The 20,871-nt window shown below is 38.2% G+C and overlaps 1 protein-coding gene across 1 annotated transcript in view; it reads left to right on the plus strand.

The window, feature by feature from the left end:
* Prdm5 (PR/SET domain 5) overlaps positions 1-20,871 on the plus strand; it is a 170,674-nt gene that overhangs the window by 82,482 nt on the left and 67,321 nt on the right. The window contains exons 7-11 of the mRNA XM_059257913.1: positions 30-109; positions 4,242-4,326; positions 5,750-5,907; positions 18,632-18,725; positions 20,386-20,546. Of these exons, the coding sequence (XP_059113896.1) occupies positions 30-109; positions 4,242-4,326; positions 5,750-5,907; positions 18,632-18,725; positions 20,386-20,546 (578 nt within the window). The remainder of the gene's footprint in view (positions 1-29; positions 110-4,241; positions 4,327-5,749; positions 5,908-18,631; positions 18,726-20,385; positions 20,547-20,871) is intronic.

Consider the following 20,871-nt stretch of genomic DNA (forward strand, 5'->3'; position numbering starts at 1 on the left):
TCTGTGATGGTGTTTCATCCCCGTCTTAGGTGATCCTAAGAGAAAGCTCATATGCTCGGTGTGCAATAGAAGGTGCGCCTCAGTGTCAAGCCTGCAGGAGCACAGGAAGGTGGGTGAGAGCCTGTTGGCTGCGTGGCCTCCAGTTACGATCTGCCCTATGCACTTGGTTGATGTTATACTAAGACAGACCTTAGCCGGGACAGTGTGTTCTACAGTGCAGAAGGAGTGTGCGAGAGAGTGAACTGCAGAACAGTTGTGATGTTCGTAGTTAGCTGACAGACTCTTCAACGCCAGGAGTCGTGGCCGATTGATCCCTACAGAGCGCCCACCGTGTCGTCAAGATTCTTCAGTTGGTGTTTGCTCGGGAAACCTAAGTCAGGGATTTAAAAACATACATTTTTTTACGCTAAGAGTTTGCCTTTTTTATTAAAATGCATACATATTATAATTTAGTTTGGTACAAAACTAATTTATAAAGCTATATATGCGATGATAGAGTCCACAATATGTCCTGATTTAACATGTTAAATATTTAGTATATCTAAGAACATGGAAAATTTTCAGTTACTTGATATCCAGAGGAGATATTGCTGGTAAGTGTAAAAAATTCACTTTTCCTGTGATTTGTGAAATGCTTTTTGTGTATTTGTATATAGGTTTATTACATAGTATTATTGTGTATTTGTATGTAGATTTATTACATAGTAATTTGGTAGGACTTAAAGTTCATATTACTTTTCATCTACTAGTCCCCCAAATGTCCATGCATTTAAATTATAACATATGAAACAGTTACTATCATGTTGACATGAGTGAAGTTGTCTTCTGTATTTAGAGGGATTTTTTTAATCATCTTTGGGAGAAATAATGGATTGCAAATAAAGATCCAGTTTATTTTTCTGTCAGTAATTCTCCGTGTAACATTAGGCTGGATTTCTCATTTCTGAAAAGGGATTTTGAATTGATTTGAATTTTCTGTTTGTTCTTTTAGTTTTTGCAGTATCCAGCTGGTGATTTTATGGGGCTGTTTAAGATGTAATATGCCTCTTGAATTTGGGTGTCATTCTTGTGCAGGAGCCAGACTATTCTGCCCAGTACCATTCAGACTTTAGTATGTGTGCTGATGCTGCAGAATGCCAATGTAGATACTTTTCTTTTTAGCTCCACCCCTTAAATTGTGTGTGTGTGTGTGTGTGTTTGTGTGTGTGTGTGTGTGTGTGTGTGTGTGTGTGTGTGTGTGTGTACCTGTGTATACATGTGAATGCACACATGTGGAGACCAGGGGCCACACTGTCCATTTTTGGTCCTCACTTTCTGCCTGGTTTGAGACAGGCTCTTGTTCTCTGCTGCATACACCACAGCTTCTGAGCTGGCTCCTGGGGAAGCTCCTTTCTCTGCCTTTTGTGTCATCATAGGAACACTGGCGTTGCAGACTGTTTTTATGGGGGTTCTGGGAATGTAAACTTAGAGCTTCATGCTTGCACAGAGCATACTTTACTGACTGAGTCTCTCAAGGTTCTGTAGGTCCCTTTTTTTTCTCTCTTATTAATGCTAGGACTTTTAAATAAACACTTAGTCTGAGGCAAAAATATTAAATATGTTGGTGTATGTCTTTCTAAACACCCCTGTTTGAAAGACTACGATTTATTTCCTGCATCTATTTAATCTTGGATGATGATGTTTAAGATATTTTAAGAGTATTTTAGCAAACTTAGTTATGGAGTTGAGTAATGCCTTATTTTCCATTTTTTTTTAATAATATAGAGACTTTCTCCATAAAAGAACAACTTGGTAGAAAAAAGGTTTACCTGTTGGTAGACTGCAGAAGGTGCAGCTGTGCCTTCAAGTTATGAACATTGGCAGAATTTTAATAAATCATTAACTTAAGTAGCCCCTCAAAGCCCTTCTCTATACAAGGGAGATTCTAGTAACTCCAAAAACGTCAGTCATCTTAGTTGGCCAGCTCTAATGTCTAGTAGAGGGTGGTTGCAGTGTTTCCCCTTGACAGTAGATGGTGCTTTATGACAATATTAAATTACAGCATGGTGTACTCTTACATTACACTACATTAGCCTGTATTGTAATAAAGTACATTATGATTTTTATTTGAAGTTATTTATTTAGGAATTTAGATGGTAAATTATCACCCTGAAAATCAGCATGGGAAATTGGAAATTTAGCAAAACAGGTTTTCTTAACATTGGGTATAATTAAATAGTATTGCCTGCCATTTGTCTGTTAAGTTTTGTTAGAAGTTTTGAAAATGCCCATGGCCTTAGTTTTCACTATAAATAAAATACTTAATCCAAAACGCTTTTATTTACAGTAAATGCTGAAATTTATCTATTTCATTAGTTTAACCTTGAAAAATGTTTCAAAAACTACAAGACTTAAAAATTAGATAAATAAGAGTGTTTAGCAGTATTTTTATTAAATTGTTATTTTATCCATAGGTTATATTTTAACATTTTATATAGCAATAAAATTTAAATATTACAAATAAAGTCTTCACTTTTATATGACACAGAAGATTTGTCATTTTAAACTATTTTGTCATCATTATAAATTATTTATTGTGTATTTTTACATGCAGTGTTTAAGAATATAAATCTGTACTTACTAGCTTTAAATAAACACTACATATCCTGTCCGTATTTCTTAAACGTCCGTTTTTAGCCTAATCCCTCATAGGTGTTTGACAGGGAGAGGCTGCCTGACCTTCCTCTGTGCTCTGTGGCACTCTGTTCCTAGATCTTCCACCAGTAGCTACCGAGGCTCCACACTGTGATCTGTCCTCGCTCAGAATTGGGTGTGGATGAATCTCGGCATGTATAGAATTCAGACCCCAGAGGATCGATATCTGCCAGTGACTGCCTGCTTTTCTGCCTTTTCCAGGTTCTCACAAGTGAGTTTTGGCTCACTAAAGAGTAAAACAATCAGAGGAGGGTTTTCAAGCCCAGATCTGCCATGGCGTGTAGAATAAGGCCGGCGACAGGCCATGGAGCTGTTGGCCTTTCTGTCTCCAGCCTTTCTTCTTTTCCCCTCTTCCTGCCATGGCCACTTAGATCCCAAGACAGCTTCATCCTCCACTCAGGCACTGTATCAGTCATGCTCATCCTTTCCTCAGTGGCCTCTAGTTATTCTGCAGTGACCGATACAATCTTGCCTCTCTGAGGAAGGATTTGTTGGCCTAAGGTTAATTATTGTACCTTCAGCAGAACCAGCTTTGAATCTTCATCCAATAGTTTGTTGCCCTTGCTCACTGGGTCAGTGGCCAGTGTTTCCAAGGAAGGATTTATACAGTCTGCTGCTTAGAGCTGAACACCTTCCCCAAGATGATAAACTGGGTTTCTGTTTTCCATACCAACTATTTTATGGTTGGAGATAGACGTAATCTTTAGTTACTATATTGGTACTATAGTACCCAGTTGTAACATTTACATTAGCTTCTGATAAGGCTATGTTCTGAATACATGTTTTTCAGAATATATTTTATTCATCTATGTTTAGAGTATACAACATAACATGTGATACACGTATGTGGTAGAATAGTCATAATAGTGAAACAATTTCACGTTCACATCTCACGTTTTTATTCAACCCCTTACCCCATGTCAGAGCTTCTGTAATCTATTCCTTTAACTAAGAGATTCTGACCACATCATTATTAACATACTGCTATTGGCCATATCCCTTATGTTTAGTGTTAGATATTTAGACTTAGTCATTCATTGTATGTATAGGCTACTTTATGTGGTCCACCCTTTTTATTGTGGTCCTCCTGGCATGTGGGACTTCATTGTGAACTTAGTGCTTTCAGATCAGCTTCCTTCTGACCTTTCACTGTGGTTAACAATTTGCTCTGTACTCTTACATTTGTAGTGTTAATGACTACTGTAAAAGGAATATTATATCTGTAAGTAACATATACCTCCCACTCTACATTTTATGTATAACACAAGTTAATACATATTGGTTATGAACTTTTTTATGGTTTGTGTATTTGCTACATACAAATAGGACAGCTATACTGCATGCTTTACTGTGACCATTTTCTCTTTATGATGACGCATAAGCTAGACAATATGTCACGGCATGGCATTTTCACTGTACACGAAGCAGACTTCGGGCAGTGTGGGCTCAGCACTGGAACCTGTCCACATGCTTACATTTTTGCTTCAGCTTTGTAGAATTCACTAGTTTTTAGTAATTGGTTTGACTGCTGATTTGACCTTTTTCAGATACATGAGATATTCGATTGTCAAGAATGTATGAAAAAGTTTATTTCTGCTAATCAACTGAAACGTCACATGATCACCCATTCAGGTGAACTATATTCCTTCCTTCTTTCTTTTTTTTGTGGTTGTTGTTTCTTGTGTTTGTTTGTTTGTTTGTTTGTTTTTTTAAGACAAGGTTTCTCTGTGTAGCCCTGGCTGTCCTGGAATTTGCTCTGTAGACCAGGCTGGCCTCAAACTCAGAACTCAGAGATCTGCCTGCCTCTGCCTCCCTAATGCTGGTATTAAAGGTGTGCACTACCACCACTACCACCACCTACCAATGTACTTCTTGCAAATACTGAAATCATTGTAAAAAAATTACTTCATCTTGTTCAAGAAACTGAAAAGGACTAATCAGAAGTCCTGGTTATAAGTTCTAGCTCAGTCATATGATTTCTAAGTTCTTCATTGTCTACTTATAAAGCAAGGGTTGTTTGGCTACAGGATATGAAAGGCCTTAAAAAAATCATTGTTTAATTTGGGACCTTGGTTTCTTTATTTTTTGTCTGTGACATGGTGCCCTGGCACCTGTCAAAAGGACTACAAAGATTAAATAAGGTCATTTACTTAATATTCTAGCATAGAGCCTGGCATTTAGTAGGGATTCAACAATTATTGTTTTTATTATGTTTCTAAACACTTTTGCATTCTAGCTATGGCACTCATTATATATATATGTATATACATATATATATATATATATATATATATATATATATATAGAGAGAGAGAGAGAGAGAGAGAGAGAGAGAGAGAGAAATTTTTTAGATATATGTTCATCTAAATAATGTTGAGTGCTAGGCTTTTTTTTAACTTATAAAGATACTAAAAATGTATTGAGAAGAATTTTTGCCTTATGGCATCCTTTTAAAGAATTTAGGAAGGTTGTAGTTTGAGGATATGAAATACATGTTTTTGAACATCCTCGTGGTTTGGAGGAAGAGTTTGTGTTAGTGAGTTAAAGTCAGTGATGGAAAACTATTGGATTTTAGGTGTGCTTTGTGGGATTTGCACATTATTGTTTGCTTGATTGTTACACTATTTGCCTAGTCCATGAGTGTGGATGTTATATAAATATTTGGCTTCTGCTGAAGATAGGATGCTCCACCACAGAGGGCCTGCCCGGTGCTCTGTGATGAGTTCTGTCACTGGCAGATCTCTCAGCATTAAGGACTTGATTGAACACACACTTTTAGCTTTTCATATAGAAATAGAATTTGTGCTTTGAATTTAAACTTTTTTATTTCAAAAGCTTAATTTTCAAAAATACGTCTATAGTTCTAAGAATAAGCATTTTCATTTGTGAATACTCACATGTCTAACATAGATGAACTACATGAAAGACATTTTTTGTGCTTGTCTGACCATGCCTTAGTTTGTTTATGCATAAGAAGTAATTACAGGAAAGCATGCTTCCCCTTGGCTCTTGAGTTTCTTATAGATGTGAGATCATCTCCACTAATTTTTCACAGAAAAGCGACCTTATAACTGTGAGATCTGTAACAAATCATTCAAGAGGCTTGATCAAGTGGGCGCGCACAAAGTAATCCACAGTGAAGATAAGCCCTATCAGTGCAAGCTTTGTGGAAAGGGATTTGCTCACAGAAACGTTTACAAGAACCACAAGAAGGTAAAGACGCTTACTAACTTCTGTCATTTACTGATTAGCTGATAGGATTTCAGTTGGTCTCTTAACCAGATTTCGGCAAGGTGGGGCGTGCAACACTGAGTGAATGGGATGGATAGAAATGACCCTGCTTCTACTTTGTCAACACTCGCTTAGACCACTGCCCTTTTTGGCCTCTCTTCTTTTCTCCATCCTCTGAAAATTGTTCTCTCAAGCAAAGTGTCCTTGTGTGACTGAGTCAATGAAATAATTCTCAGCCGTCAATCAGGTCCGGGGACCCCAAGGTTGCAGTGGCTGCTGTTTCTGTTCTCCGTCTTCTTTCTGTATGTTGCAGTGCTCTGCACATCCTGCCTTTTCTGTGGGTTTTGTGTAGTGCACTTTGCTAGGTCTGTCCATTTCTCTGAGTGTGGTTGAGATTTTGTGTTAGCTTCCTACAGCCATCAGTACCTGAAATGATTTACTTATTCAGAAGAAGGGTTTATTGGGCTTGGTTCAAAGGTTTTAGTCCATGGTTGGACCTGTTGTTTTTATGCTCAGGGTAAAGCAGAGCCTCGTGGTGGGGAGAACACTATGAGAATGAAGGTGAAGAGAAGTCACTGCCCTCACTGTGGCCGAGAGGCCGAAGGGTGACAGGGTGGAGGTGGGGAGCTGGGCTCCAGTGCTTCTATAGAGGGCATTCTTCCAAGTGATGTGACATTTTCCACAAACCTGTGCTCCCTAAAGAGTCCACTACGCCGGGCGGTGGTGGCGCACGCCTTTAATCCCAGCACTCGGGAGGCAGAGCCAGGCGGATCTCTGTGAGTTCGAGGCCAGCCTGAGCTACCAAGTGAGTTCCAGGAAAGGCGCAAAGCTACACAGAAAAACCCTATCTCGAAAAACCAAAAAAAAAAAAAAAAGAGAGTCCACTACCTCCCAGTAAGCACTTTCAGTGGGGTACCACACCTTCAACACGTGAGTCTTTTGAGAGAGCCGCGATCTCAACCATACCTGTCAGCACCCCCACTTGAGGAGGTTGTGGGCTTCGGATGACTTGTGTGTGCTTTCTCCAGCAGATGCCCACTGCATTCATGGTCCTGTCAATGCTAAGCTAACAAAATCCAGGCAAGTTACTTTCTTGAAACGTTTCGGCAGTGCATTCGTCAGGCCTCCTTATGCCAACCAAGAATGACTTTTTTATTCTCTGCCTAGGTAACTTCCCTTTTGCAATTTCTTATCTCTGTAAATGAGAGAAATATATAATTATCCATCACTCTTTCTTCAGTCTTGGTTCTTTCATAAATGTAGAAACCAGATCACAATTGTTTTCCCTGTCTATTGTATTGTTTGGCCTTGCCCATGTTTGGCAAGTACTTTACCACTGAGCTACATGCCCCTCATCCACGTGCCTTCTTTGACTGTTTCAATGTGCTGATAGTTCTCTTTCCTCTTGTTCACTTTTATACTCATCTAACTAGGCTTTTGATACTTAGCACTTCCCATTACACCCTGTCCTGTCAGGTAAACTGTCCAAAAGCTTAACTGTTGTATCACTCTCTACTCCACAGTACTGTGACTTTCTAATACCACCCACATTATAGTGCATCTGTATCTTCCGTTCAGAGTTCTCCGGACTATCAACTCAGCCTACTTCTTAAGCTTGTCTTCAATGCTTTGCATTAAGCACACCTAAAACAACTTGATACTTGCTTTCTCATGTTCAAATGCTTTTTTTTTTGCTTTCTTTCTTTTATTTATTCTTCTCTCTTACAATACACCCCCCAACAGCAATTTCCCCTCCCTCCACTCCTCCAAGTGCCCTCCCCCAAATGCTTTTATCAGGGCTGGAGCAATAGCTCAGCAGTTAAGAGCACTGGCTGCTCTTCCAGAGGGCTTGATTTCAGTTCCCAGAACCTGCATGGCAATTCACAACCATTTACAACTCCAGTTGCAGGGGATTGGGTGCCCTCTGCTGCCCTCCTGAGGCACCAGGCACACGTGGTGGGGTGTGTGTGTGTGTGTGTGTGTGTGTGGTGTGAGTTTTGGGGAGCGTATGTGCCTGGGGCATGATGTGTGTGTGTGTAGGGATATGTACGTATGGTCTGTGTACGTGTATATGTGTGTACATGTGTGTATGTCTGGGGTGTGTGTGTATATGCACGTGTGTGCGAGTGTGAACCATAGTGCATGTGTAGAAGTCAGAGGTACTTGGTTCTCTCCTTCCACTCCAGGTTCCTGGGTTCTAGTTCAGGTTGTCAGGCTTACGCAGCAAGGGCTTTTCGAGCTCAGACACCATGACAGTAGACACTTGCTTTTTTTCTACATGGTCTTTAACTCCTTCTCTTCAGGTTATACCCTCTTAGTTCTTTCCTGGATTTCTGTTTGCATTTCCACAATGCACTTCTGCTTTAGCTTGTCTTTTAGAGCATGCTAGCTTTAATCTTACCATGTTTATTTTGTACATAATTCATGTTCAAATTCAGGAAATGTGTCTGAATATTCAACATCATAGAAATTTGTGTGGAAACATATGTGATGTCAGAAATGCTTGTTTACTGCTTTTAATGGAAACATTTTACTGTATTTTTTAAAGGGACTTTTTAAAATAATATTTAGGAGGCATTGAAGTGACTTCATTATTTACGGTGAGTTTCAAGAAACAGCTATCTCTTGTGAAAGCATTAAAAATGATACTGATTTTAGTTTCTATCCAAGAAAAAAAAAGAAGTGGTAGATACATCAAAAACTGAACAGGGCCAATTGATAGTGCTTCACATTGCCTCTGCCTGATTTCTTGCACTGTACCCTCACATTTAACTCAAGGACTGTATCCCGGGCCGGGATGTAGTCACTGTTGTTCCTTTGGAATTACATGACTGTAAAAAGTATCTGGCGAGTTTCCTGTTCGGTCTCTGGAACCCTCTTAATCCTTTCTTTGATGAAACTGATCTGCCCACATTTATGAGTTTTTCACAGTTTGGCTTATGTTATATGCCATATGGGAATTTGGCAGAGGATCTTTGCACTATCCCCCATACTTTTCAGCCATAAATCATATGAAAGTAATAATGATGTCTTAGGGAGGACAGAAACCATGATGGTTGTGATTTCCAAAGTGGAAAACATTCTCCATCCTTCTGCCCCTGACATATGTGCTTTTGTGTTATGATCCTTGTTTGTCTTGGTATGGTTATATGAAAATGCCTAAAATATTCAGGAATCATGAAAAACTAAGTCAACCTGTTGGTCCATACTTATTCAGTAATGGTCATTTAGGAAACAACAAAATAATGGTATGCCAAGATAATCAGAAAAAGAAAATCAGTAAGAGATAGGCTGATCTCCATCATGAAGCATGCCCAAATGTTCTTTTAAGTAAATAAAATATTCTTTTTTTTGCATTTGTTGTGCATGCATTTCATCATACCCATTTATTTCTCTCATTTTGTATTGGTTGTGGTGCTGCATGATGGCATTGTTAACAGTTTCAACATCAGTTCTGTAGGTTCAGTCAATATTAGTTTTTAGTTTTGTTTTGTTTTTCATTTCCTCATCCTTCCTACACTTTTTATATGATTCAGATTTGTGTTATAAGGTCTGTCTAAAATAAGAGTCTTCTACCTGGATCCAGTTAGATTTGGTTTATTGGAATCATAATTGGTCAGACATTTCAAAACTACAGGAGAACAGAACTGTGAATTAATCATCTTTCTCCATTTGTTCCCTGTCAAACTTACTGCAAAGCAAAACTTAAAAAAAGTATATGGTGACCCCCTCCTCCTGTGAGATGGATGTCTCAATGGAGCAAATTGTCTTATTTTATCAAGATGGCATATCTGCTTGATGATGGAAGTGATTCCATGGGGGTTTTTAAAGTCCCAAGGAAGTCATTGGGAGCTCCTTGGCATCAGATATGTGTCTATTCATTAAAGCTCCTTTGTGTCATTTTTCAGGGATGGAACTGTAGAAATGTATGGAGGAATTTCCTCACAACTTCTGCAAAAATTCCGTTGGCCTCTTTTATTTTATTTATTTTTTCTGAGACAGGGTTTCTCTGTGTAGCTTTGAGCCTTTTCCTGGAACTCACTTGGTAGCCCAGGCTGTCCTCGAACTCACAGAGATCTGCCTGGCTCTGCCTCCCGAGTGCTGGGATTAAAGGCGTGCACCACCACCGCCCAGCGTTCCGTTGGGCTCTTACAGTCATGGTTCATTCATTTGTAGTCAAACTCTGAGCAATGGACACTTTCTTAACCTTCAGTCCTATTTATAGAATAGGCATTACAAAGTAGAACTGGTAGCTTAAGTGTAGAATGATTTAATGAAAGAAAGACTTGTGCACATAATGTATTCATTTTATCTTACTGTTTATTACATTTATTTAATTACTTATCTGTGTTTGAGTGTGCATGTCATGTCAGGGAACAGCTTGCTGGGGTTAGCCTTTTCCTTCTACCCTTGGCAGCTCCAGCCTTTACCATCTGAGCCTTCTTGATGATCCCTAACTGGTTTTGCTATATGAAATATGTCTTGGGTCATCATGGTCCTACCATTTGAAAGACACTGTAGTTGGAACGTTGCTGTAGTAAAATTTTGTTAAGACCTCAAAGAAAAATATAAGTTTATCTTTAACAGATCATAAATTCATTTATAATATCAGAGCGCAAGGGATAAATTAAACACAAGAAAAAAAATCTTAAAACTTTGTTAGGAAGGTGTTAAGATGAGTAATCACTGAGTAAATACATCTCAACTGCCCTGTCTTGTCTTTTCAGGCAGGTAGCTTTTCTCAGGCCTGCTCGGGCTAGTCCTGTTACTTCATCTGTACAAAAACACCTGTCTCATTCCTGGGATGGTAGTGACTGAAGTTTGATGCTCACAGTTATGAGTGCCAGGAAGACACTGAAATAATAGTGTCCAGCAGGTGCTGATCATCTGCTGGGGCTCATGTCTTATTAACTTTGTTGCCACTGTTCTTAAGTGGGTGAAGAAATAACAATGTGCAGCTTGCTTTTCAATTAATTATTTTCATGATGGAAGTACATTTGACAAAATTTGTTCATATTGACAGTGTACATTGTGATCTTTTAATTATGCGAACACTGTGAAATGATTACCACAAGCAAACTAGTCAACATGTCTGTCATCTGACATAACATATCCATCATCTAATATGGTTTTCTGTTTCTATTTGATGTAATAAGAACATATAAGACCTATTCTTGTGATTTACATATTCTCATTACAGAAACAAAACAAAAACGTCCCTATATGTGAGATGATAGTGTGTTAATTAATCACTGATACATATGTCATAATGGCATGTTGTGTGATATACACATATGTAATTTTTATCAAAAAATTAAAATTTTATCAAAAAATTTTATCAAAAAATTAAATAAAATTAAAATTTTATCAAAAAATTAAAAATTAACAATCTATACTTTTAGCATTTATAAATATATAGTACAGCATTACAATCAGCTTACTGTACATTTCCAAAGCTTATTCACTGTAGTTGAAACTATGTGTCTTTTTACCAGCATCATCCCATTTTCCTCCCCTCTACTACCCTTTCTTCCAGCCACTCTCATCAACCACCATTTGCTCTCTGCTTTATGAGTTTGACATTTTTAGATTCTACACCGTAATTTTTTTCCATGGCTTATTTTATTTAGCATAATGACCTAATCTTTCTGAACTTTTTTTTACTCTGTTGAATATTTGGGTCATAGCACACTGGGAAGTCAGTGATGTTCTTTTATTCTTGGACCTTAGTTGAGAAACTCCCTTCTCATTTTGCTCACTTGTGTGATAGAGTATCTGCTCTAACCTTCACACATCCACAGGAGAGAAATACTGGGGAAAAAACAGAAGCACATTAGTTCTTTTGTAATCAAATTTGCAACTTTTCTTGCTACTTTTTCTTTTTTTAGTAGACATCTCATAAGAATAAAACCTGAGATCGTATGTGAATGCATGGTCATCAGTTATACAGCATGGGTTGTATTTACGATTCCACCCTCAAAAACAACCAACATGCACGCACGCATACGCGCGTGTGCGCGTGTGTGTGTGTGTGTGTGCACACACACAGAACACACACACACACACACACACACACACACACACACACACATACACCACCATCCCAGTCTTTTCCTGGGTGATATCCTTCTGGGTTCTTGTCAACAAATTATTGTACATAGTTCTTTTTCTAAAAAATTGTTGAATACTACTATATCAACCACTACATTACTGTATGGGAAGGCCTGCAATCCTAATAACCCAAGTAGATTTTGTTGACAGAGTTAAACACAATCTTATCCTTTACATAAAACCTTTGACATGCTTTTGGTCCAAGTTTGTAAAGAGTTTGGATATAGAAAACCAGAGATGAGAACCTGAGTGCTTTAGCTTGGCTAGTCAGTGATCTCACGTAGGAATTGTTTCCAGATTTTCCTCCTCTTTTCTGAGTGGAGTGAGCTACCTGTTACTCTACTGAACTTAAATTGAACTCATCAACATTGCTCTAGTTTTAGTGTATTTTTCTGAGGAGGAGGAGAAGGAGGAGGAAGAGAAGGAAGAGGAGGAGGAGGAGGAGGAGGAGGAGGAGGAGGAGGAGGAGGAGGGGGTCTTTTGAAGAAGCCAGTTGTAGATCTGGCTGTATAAATTTAGCCCACAGACCTTGTAAACATCTAGATAAAACATACTGATGGGGCTTCAGGTTTATTATGTAGCTCATTGGGTTAGCATGCCCTTTTGAGAGGCTTGAGTCTATGTAACAGACTCCTTTCTTTTCTTCTCTTCTTTATTTTTCTACACTCATTCTATATTTAATTAGTTTTAAATTTTTCTCATTTTTATTTGTTCTTGAAGATTTTCATGCAATGTGGTTTGATCATATTCATACCCTTACCTAGATCCTCCGGAATCCACCCTCTTTCTTCCTGACACCCAACTTTGCATCCTCTTTTATCTCTAAACCATCAAGTAACTTTATGCTACCCATATACTCTTGGATGTGTGGCCTTCCACTGAAGTGCAGTTGCCTTACCAGGGGTCACACCTTTAAAGAAAGCCGACCCTCCCTCTCCTACCAGCCCTCAACTGCCAATAACTCCTTAGCTGTGGTGGGATTTCATGCCCACCTCCCGTCTCCATGCTGTGATTTTGTCTGGCTTGAACTGGTGTGGGTCTTGCACAAGCTGTCCTAACTGCAGTGAATTCACAGGTGCGCTGCTGTGCCTGGAAAATAGCTTGCTTGTAGTCATCCACTGCCTCTGGCTCTTAGAGTCTTTCCACCAATTCTGCAGTGGTCCCTGAGCCATAGGAGGAGACGGTATGATAAAGACTTAATTAGTTTTCTTGTACGGTATATGTCCCAAAGGTAAACTACCATCAGCAAGAAATACTATTACTATGGGTCAATAGAGACTATTAAAAGTCAAAGTTATAAATTTTAGCTGTGAATGGCCCTGATGAAAATTTTATTCTGGTACTGTGAAATTAATGTTTGATCTATGTGGCTAGAATTATACAAATTTGGTATTTTAGTGCATGTTATGCTATCCTCCTGAGGCATTTTTGAGAATTTTAATGGATGTTGTAGATAGTGTAACATATTTCTTATGTCTTTTCTACGTCTCTAACCAGAATTGGACTTGGTCCATAAAAACTAAGTATCTAAAAAAATAATTCATGCTATTTATTCATGGCAACTTTAGTACATTAGCAGATGTTGGTGACATTAGTGCCTTGGCAGTTGGAGAAAAAATATGTAGCTTGAGGATCAATTATTAAATCAGTGAAAATTTTAATGATAAAATACCATTTAAGAAGCTTAATTTCATCTGATACTTGTAAAACATATCATGAACACAAATTCTCTATAACATGTGAACACTGTACACAATCATTTCTTACATGACTCAGGGTCTTCCTGTCAATTAAACACATGGATTCACTGCTAATGTTTATAATTTATAACGTTCCAACCCAGAGGCCATATTGGGATCTTATTCGGTAAAAAATATCTACCTGGCTATACCTTATCAGCTTATTACTTTAAATATGCTAATCTGTGATTACCACCAATATCTGTTATTGTTTGCTGTGGGATAATGCTTTTGTACACTGGTTTAATAAAATGCTGCTTGGCCATTTGGTCAGGCTTGTTACTGACTAGCTCTTATACTTAAATTAACTCATAATTCTTATCTATGTTTAGCCATGTGGCTTGGTACCTTTTTTCAGTTCTGCCTTCACATCTTGCTTCCTCTCTGTCTAGCTGGCGATTCCTGACTCAGCCCTTCTTCCCAGAATTCTCCTTGTCTGCTTATCCCACCTATACTTCCTGCCTGGCTATTTGCCAATCAGCATTTTATTAAACCAGTGTACAAAAGCATTATCCCACATTATTTTCTAACAATATCAATCTCAATATATATAATTTGTATACAATATATAAAAATCCAATCCAATGTATAGTATTTAAAACTAGTCATTGTCTTTTAGTAGTAGATTCAATAATCTACCTTTTTATCCATATCATATCTATATCCTATTTTTCTAATATTTTTCAATTGTTACTGTCCAGATATTGAAAAAAAATGATTGTTGGTAGAATATAGTGTTTTTTTTTGGAAGGCTAAAGAAATTATCTGCTCAAATCTGAAATCTCTTTTTGTAGCTTTTGTAGTAAATAGCAGTATCTACTCATTGTGTAAAGTTCAAAAACCAAACAGATAAGAAAGCAAGCATGCTGTCAAATTCTCCTACTTTCCTATGAAAATTCCCCTCAGCAGATTTCTTTTAGACCATCTTCCGAGACTCTATTGTGTGTGAGTAAAATGTATGTGGTTAAATGGTATTCTGTATGTAATATGACACTCTAAAAACTTATGCATGATTTCCTTATTAAATAAAGTAAACTAAAGAAATAAATATAAATACAAATATTAACCCTTTTATATCTTGTTTTATAATCATTCAAGAGTTTTCTTTTGTTTTAATTTTATTCTTCTTAAAACTTTCTGAGGTATTTTGTGAAGGAAATTGGTCAGTTGTAAGGGTATGCACATTTGCCATCTGAGAACAGTGTGCCAGAATGAAATCCAGAAAATTTACCTTCCTAGTCACAGTTTGTGAGCTTGCCTTGCTGTTTGTTCTCTGGCAAACACTAAGTAATATCTATTTTCTTCATGTGTGACACTCTCATGGACAACAGACTCTGTTTTTAATTTGTCATTCTTGGAATTTGTCATTAATTATATATACATATACATGTAGCACTGATACCTTGTAATGTTCATTCTCTACACTTTAATCCGGTTTGAAACACTTTACTGCCCGAGGGTGTCTTTAAAAGTCACTTGAACCCCATGAGTTTGACCCGAACAATTGTTCTCACTTAGCTTCACATATTACTGATCTGCAGGCCGTGCTTGCTTCCTATCTCATGCTTCATATCCAAGTTCATGCACGAGGCCTGTTTCTTCCTTATAAGACACCAGCTGTCCTGCTTTTCTTATCCAAGGCTGCCTCTGCAGACTTATCACCTCTTGCCTGGTTTATTGCTGCAGGTTCTCAAATCAACACAGTCTCAGACATGCTACTCACCTGCCAAAACCCTTTAAAGACCTTCCATCTCTTGGAATAATTGACAACTCTTTAGGCTGACCTGGCCTCCACAATTAGTCTCTTCTCTTTTTCTTCTCCCTTGCCTGCTTCTACATCTTCCCACTTCTCTGTCTCATTCATATCACTCCAGTCACATGGGCTGAAGCATAGGTGTTTGTCCTGGTTAGTTATGACTGTTACCAACCTGAATCAGAAAGCTGTGATCACCCATACATGATCCTGATGAAACTCATCTGTACACATTCCCTCAGTAGAGGCCTTCAGTGGGTCCTAGAAGCATGCCCCTCACTGAAATTCGACTCACTGCTGAGTAGGAGGGAAATAGTTTACTAGGTAGGACCTCAAGTTGGTGTAGCTTCCCCAAGTCATCCAGAGGACTCTGGGTAGTATATCTCTGAGTTGCCTGTGCTTCTGCAAGCAACCCCAATAATCTCAATGAGTCACCAAGCAGCACATGGATCAAAACATTTCCGTGTTCTGTTATTAATTTCCATGTGGGAGCACAGTCATTTCTTTGTATGTCTTTAGGAAAAGAAAAACAGTCTGACCTCTTCCCTGTTGGAGCTCATTTTTCCTAGTGGCTTTACCCAGCAGGTCAGTATAAAGAGGATGATTGGACCACGGGCCTGAGTACAGGTGTCTGAGATGGTCTACACTTGGCTGTGCTGGGGGGGAGGTCTTTTGCTCCACCCCTTGGCATTCCTTTAAATACCCTAGGGCAGAGACAGTCGAGGCCTGGTAGATTAGGATCCAGGCCCTCTCGAGGCTATCCTATATTCTCTATCTATTTCTTTCCCCTCTTTCCTTCTAACTAATATTTCCTGCTGCTTCTACTCAAGAGTACTCTGGGGAAATGTGGGGGTGAGGCATGCCCCCCACTTCCCCCAGGTCCTCTGTTTATCACCCAGGCACCTGTCCTTTGTTCCCTCAGAACAGCAGACTTTTCTCAGATGTCACCTCAGCTAGAATTCTGTTGACCACCTATTTAAAATCTGTTCCTTGGAGTACTATCTGTGCTCATCTTCGTTTTCCTCTATAGCTTGTGTCAATTCCTAACATAGTGTATGTGTTTATTACACACACAGGATAAAAGCTTTGCAATGGGGCAACTTTTGTGGCTTTTGTTCTCCCTGTATCCTCATAATCTGAAATAGGATGAACCCATAGAAGCAAAGTGCACACTATACACCTGATACAAAACACCCTGCCAAATGAAAGCGAAGGTGTCCTCTACCAGTTTTCTTTTGCAGTTTTCCATTTCCATATTAATGTGCCATCAAATCTTACATTTGTAATGTTAAACTGTTATTTCGTGTCACAAATAGTTTCTTTGGTGATTGGAAAACACTTTTACTTTGCAGTATTAAATTTATTTTTAAATCCAAACATCTAGTTTTCCATCATATTTAGAAAACCTTTTCTCACTCAATTATTATTTAAAAATTACTAACATTTTCTTCTATGACATTTGAGGTTTTATTCTTCACTTTAAAACATAGCTGAAGCCAGATTTGACAGTGTGTATCTGTAATATCAGCTTCTGTGAGGCAAAGGCCTGAGACTGACCCAAACTCAAGGCCAGCCTTAGGTGCATAGCAAGACTGTCTCAGAAAAGCAGTGTATGAAGAAATCAATGCTAAATCCATACAGCCTCTCTCCTACTGTTAGAAGTGAAGGACCTAACTCCAGTTACATCAGAACCCTTTAGTAAATACTCCATGTTTCTGTCACCATTTTGGAGTGTCATATTCCTAATACCATTTATATTATATAATGAAAGAAATGTTCTTCTCCTGCTCTGTTTTTATTCATCTAGAATTTCTGTGTCCAAACAACACATTTAAACTTCTGAAATTTACCCTGACTTTTAATATTTGTTTCCTCCACCCTTTAAGTTTTTGACAATGGAAACAGTCATGATAATGCTTATGTTACAGCACTGTTCCACATGATGGAATGCCCATCAAATTGTGAAAGTGTATGTGATGGATGTGAATAAAGTGACTTGCTTCAGTTGTCTCGTGCTCTTTTTGTAATAATACCATAGAATTTATCCGATTTATAGCTTGTTTTGTTGTAATGAAAGGATATTGTTGAACTTTTGAGGGTTTTAAAAATGTATTTGTGAACCTTGTTAAATTTTGCCAACTGGGGCTGGAGAGATGGCTCAGCAGTTAAGAGCACTTGCTCTTCCTGTAGAGAGACCTGGGTTCAGTTTTCAGCACCTACGTGGCAGTTTATAATCATTTGTAACTCCAGTTCCAGGAGATTCAATGCCCTTTTCTGGTCTCTGCAGGCGCCAGGTGTGTAGGTGGTACACATGCAGGCAAAACACACATACACATAAAATAAAATTTTAAAATGTAAATAAATAAACCTTGTCATCCATAGTATAGAATAAGATTTGATTCACAGTTTGTGCCAAACTGGTTTAAACTTCTGTGTGATCATTTCAATGCACGTTTGTTGTGTGCCTTAGACCTTTATAACACCCACATCTTTGGCAAATCTTCGCTGTTTTTCATCTTAAAATATTAGCAGTAATACCATTTAAATCAGGTACTTGGCTCTTGGGATTCACTAATTCCTTTACAGTATTTAGCATGACATTTGATACAAATAAAGTATTTAATGAATGCTACCCCAGGTTAACCATATGAGCCCAAACTCTTGTAACTTAAACACAAAACAGCCCTGAGAATTGGGTCTCTTTAAATATGTCAGTGAGGTTTTAGGGAAAGGGTGGAGACCATGTGCTGTGAACTGTTTCTCTTGCCTGTATAGAAAATGAGCAAGCCTGGCAAGTGCCCCTTAGGGTTAACTGTATACTAGACAAACTATACACCATGTTGGTCTACAAAGTAGTTCTTACAAAATCTCCCTGTGTGTTTAGATTAGCAATTTGAGATAGTAATAACAATTTCCTTTGCTATTTATTGAATTTCTAATGAATTTGAGAGTTTGACAGAACAAGTATTTCCTTCCTGTGAATGCATGTGGTTGTGCTTTTCCTCCTCCTCCATAGCAGAGAGCTCTGAGAAGAAACAAGATGCTGTTTGCTTTCTGTAATGATGAGCTCATTCTCCCTTTCCCCGCTGTCTTTCTTCTGCAGACCCACTCTGAGGAGAGGCCATTTCAATGTGACGAATGTAAAGCCTTGTTCCGCACCCCATTTTCTCTGCAAAGACACCTGTTAATCCACAACAGTAAGTCACAATCTGGGCAGCTGAGGACAGATAGTTACTTCCCACTGTGTCCTTAGACCCTTTCAGAATGTAGACATCACAGATGTGCACTGTGAATTGTTAGACAGTCTGTTTAAAGCATAGAGAAGCAGATTTCCTTGTTTTCTTAAAGAACCATTAATCATTTTATGAGATACTTTATTATACATCTTCTCTTCCCAGTATTTATAGTTTGTTTTGTAAAAAAGATACCCCACACTCAGTATGCTTTGAACATTGTTTTGAAACACAGACGTTAATTCTCTTTAAACTATGATGATTAAGGAAACTTGTCTGCCTCTATAAACTGGAAGTTATGTTACAGGTCAGGGTTTTATTAGCTCACAGGCTTAAAGTTGGAATGGGTCAGAATGCACATCTAATTCAACACCTTTTAAAGGAGAAATTGAGACTGTTGGACATAGTCATTCAAGTAGAGGATTCTAGACATTGCATACAGGTATCTGACAGGCAGGCACCTTTCCTACTTCATGTAAAACTTCTGATTTCTGTACTTATTTTGGTAGGTAAGTTTTTCATTATGTTCTACATAGACACACATCTTTTAAAAAGTGTACTGTAACGTTCCTACTGCTGCATAAATATTAAATACAAGGCATTGTGGCAATTAGTTGTACAGAAGAAGGTTTCCCTACTCAGGTTAGGGTCCAATATGAAAAATAATAAAGATCTTAAGGTTTGTACGTGGTGATGATGATCATGAGAAAGGAAGCTGCTTCCTGTAGGAAAAGACAGGGCAGTGTTTCCAGCCCAGGTCAGTCACTGTACAGCTCTGGAGAGCGCTTAGCTTGACTTCCATTTCCTCATAAAGAACAACTTCATCACTAAAGAATAAAATTTGTTTCACAACAGCAGGAAGTATTAAGTTAGATAGCTTAAGAGATATATGAATTTTAGAATAGGCAATTAGACAAGTGAACTTCATTCATCCTGTTAAGACATGTGGCTGAATTTATTTTGATGCTAAGGAAATTTATCATGGGAAACATGAAATTTTATTTCATATAACAGCAATGAATTTGTAACATCAGTAGTATACTTCTGACGTCACCTTCTTGGTTCTCAGCAGCTTTAGAGGAAGGACTGAGGTGGCTTGTGAGACTGTACTATGTGCTCTGTAGCTGAAATGGTGATGAGCTACACTAGAAGAGACTTTCTGAAGCTGCACTGCGGTATCGGGCCAGAAAAGTCAACCTTCAGACTTTAGGGACTAAGTAAACAATGTAAGGCTCAGACAGGGGCATCAGTGAAGACCAGTGAGTTAAAAGAGCAGGAAGACCAGACTGGCTAAAGCAGCAGAGAGAATGAAGTACTAGGTCTTGTCTCACACAGTGCACTAACAGTACAGCTACTTTCACTGTGAGACATGAAAGCTGTTACCATAGACTAAAATATTAACAACTTGTCTACTTCCTGTGGAAATTACTGCTCTTTCCCTGTACACAGAAAACCAAGTCTAGTCTCTGGCTAGTTTCTAGGTGTTAATGTTGGGGAAAGTTCTGATAGAATTAAGATAGAATTTGATAGAAGTAGCACATTAGAATTAGGAAATCCTGTTATTTTAATGCAAAGAAATGTGAAATCCTGTGTATGTGGCTTGATTGTTGACTTGTCTTTTAAGGTGAAAGGACTTTCAAGTGTCATCATTGTGATGCGACATTTAAAAGGAAGGACACATTAAATGTTCATGTCCAAGTGGTCCATGAAAGACACAAGAAGTACCGATGTGAGCTGTGCAATAAGGCCTTTGTTACGCCGTCAGTGCTTAGAAGTCATAAGAAAGTAAGTGGGAGCCTCATCAAGACAGAATGCATTGTAAGGTTAAGGATTACGGGCATAGATATTGACTATCTTGTGACAGTTTTACATTAATTTATGACATGCTTATTGACAATGACAAATATATGATTAGATTCACTATCCAAGAAATAGCTGTTTTCTCTATTTTTCAGAATAGACATTTTCCCATGAAATGGAACCTCAAAGTTATATGTATATTTTGTGTTATCTTTAGCCTTACTGATAAGAAGGCTTGGAAAATGTTTGGTAAGACTGTGCAGTTTTAACCATTTTCACTTAATACAGAAGATTTCTTCTGAAAATATGA

Source organism: Peromyscus eremicus, chromosome 3 (genome assembly GCF_949786415.1).
Source record: "Peromyscus eremicus chromosome 3, PerEre_H2_v1, whole genome shotgun sequence".
Taxonomy (NCBI): Eukaryota; Metazoa; Chordata; class Mammalia; order Rodentia; family Cricetidae; genus Peromyscus; species Peromyscus eremicus.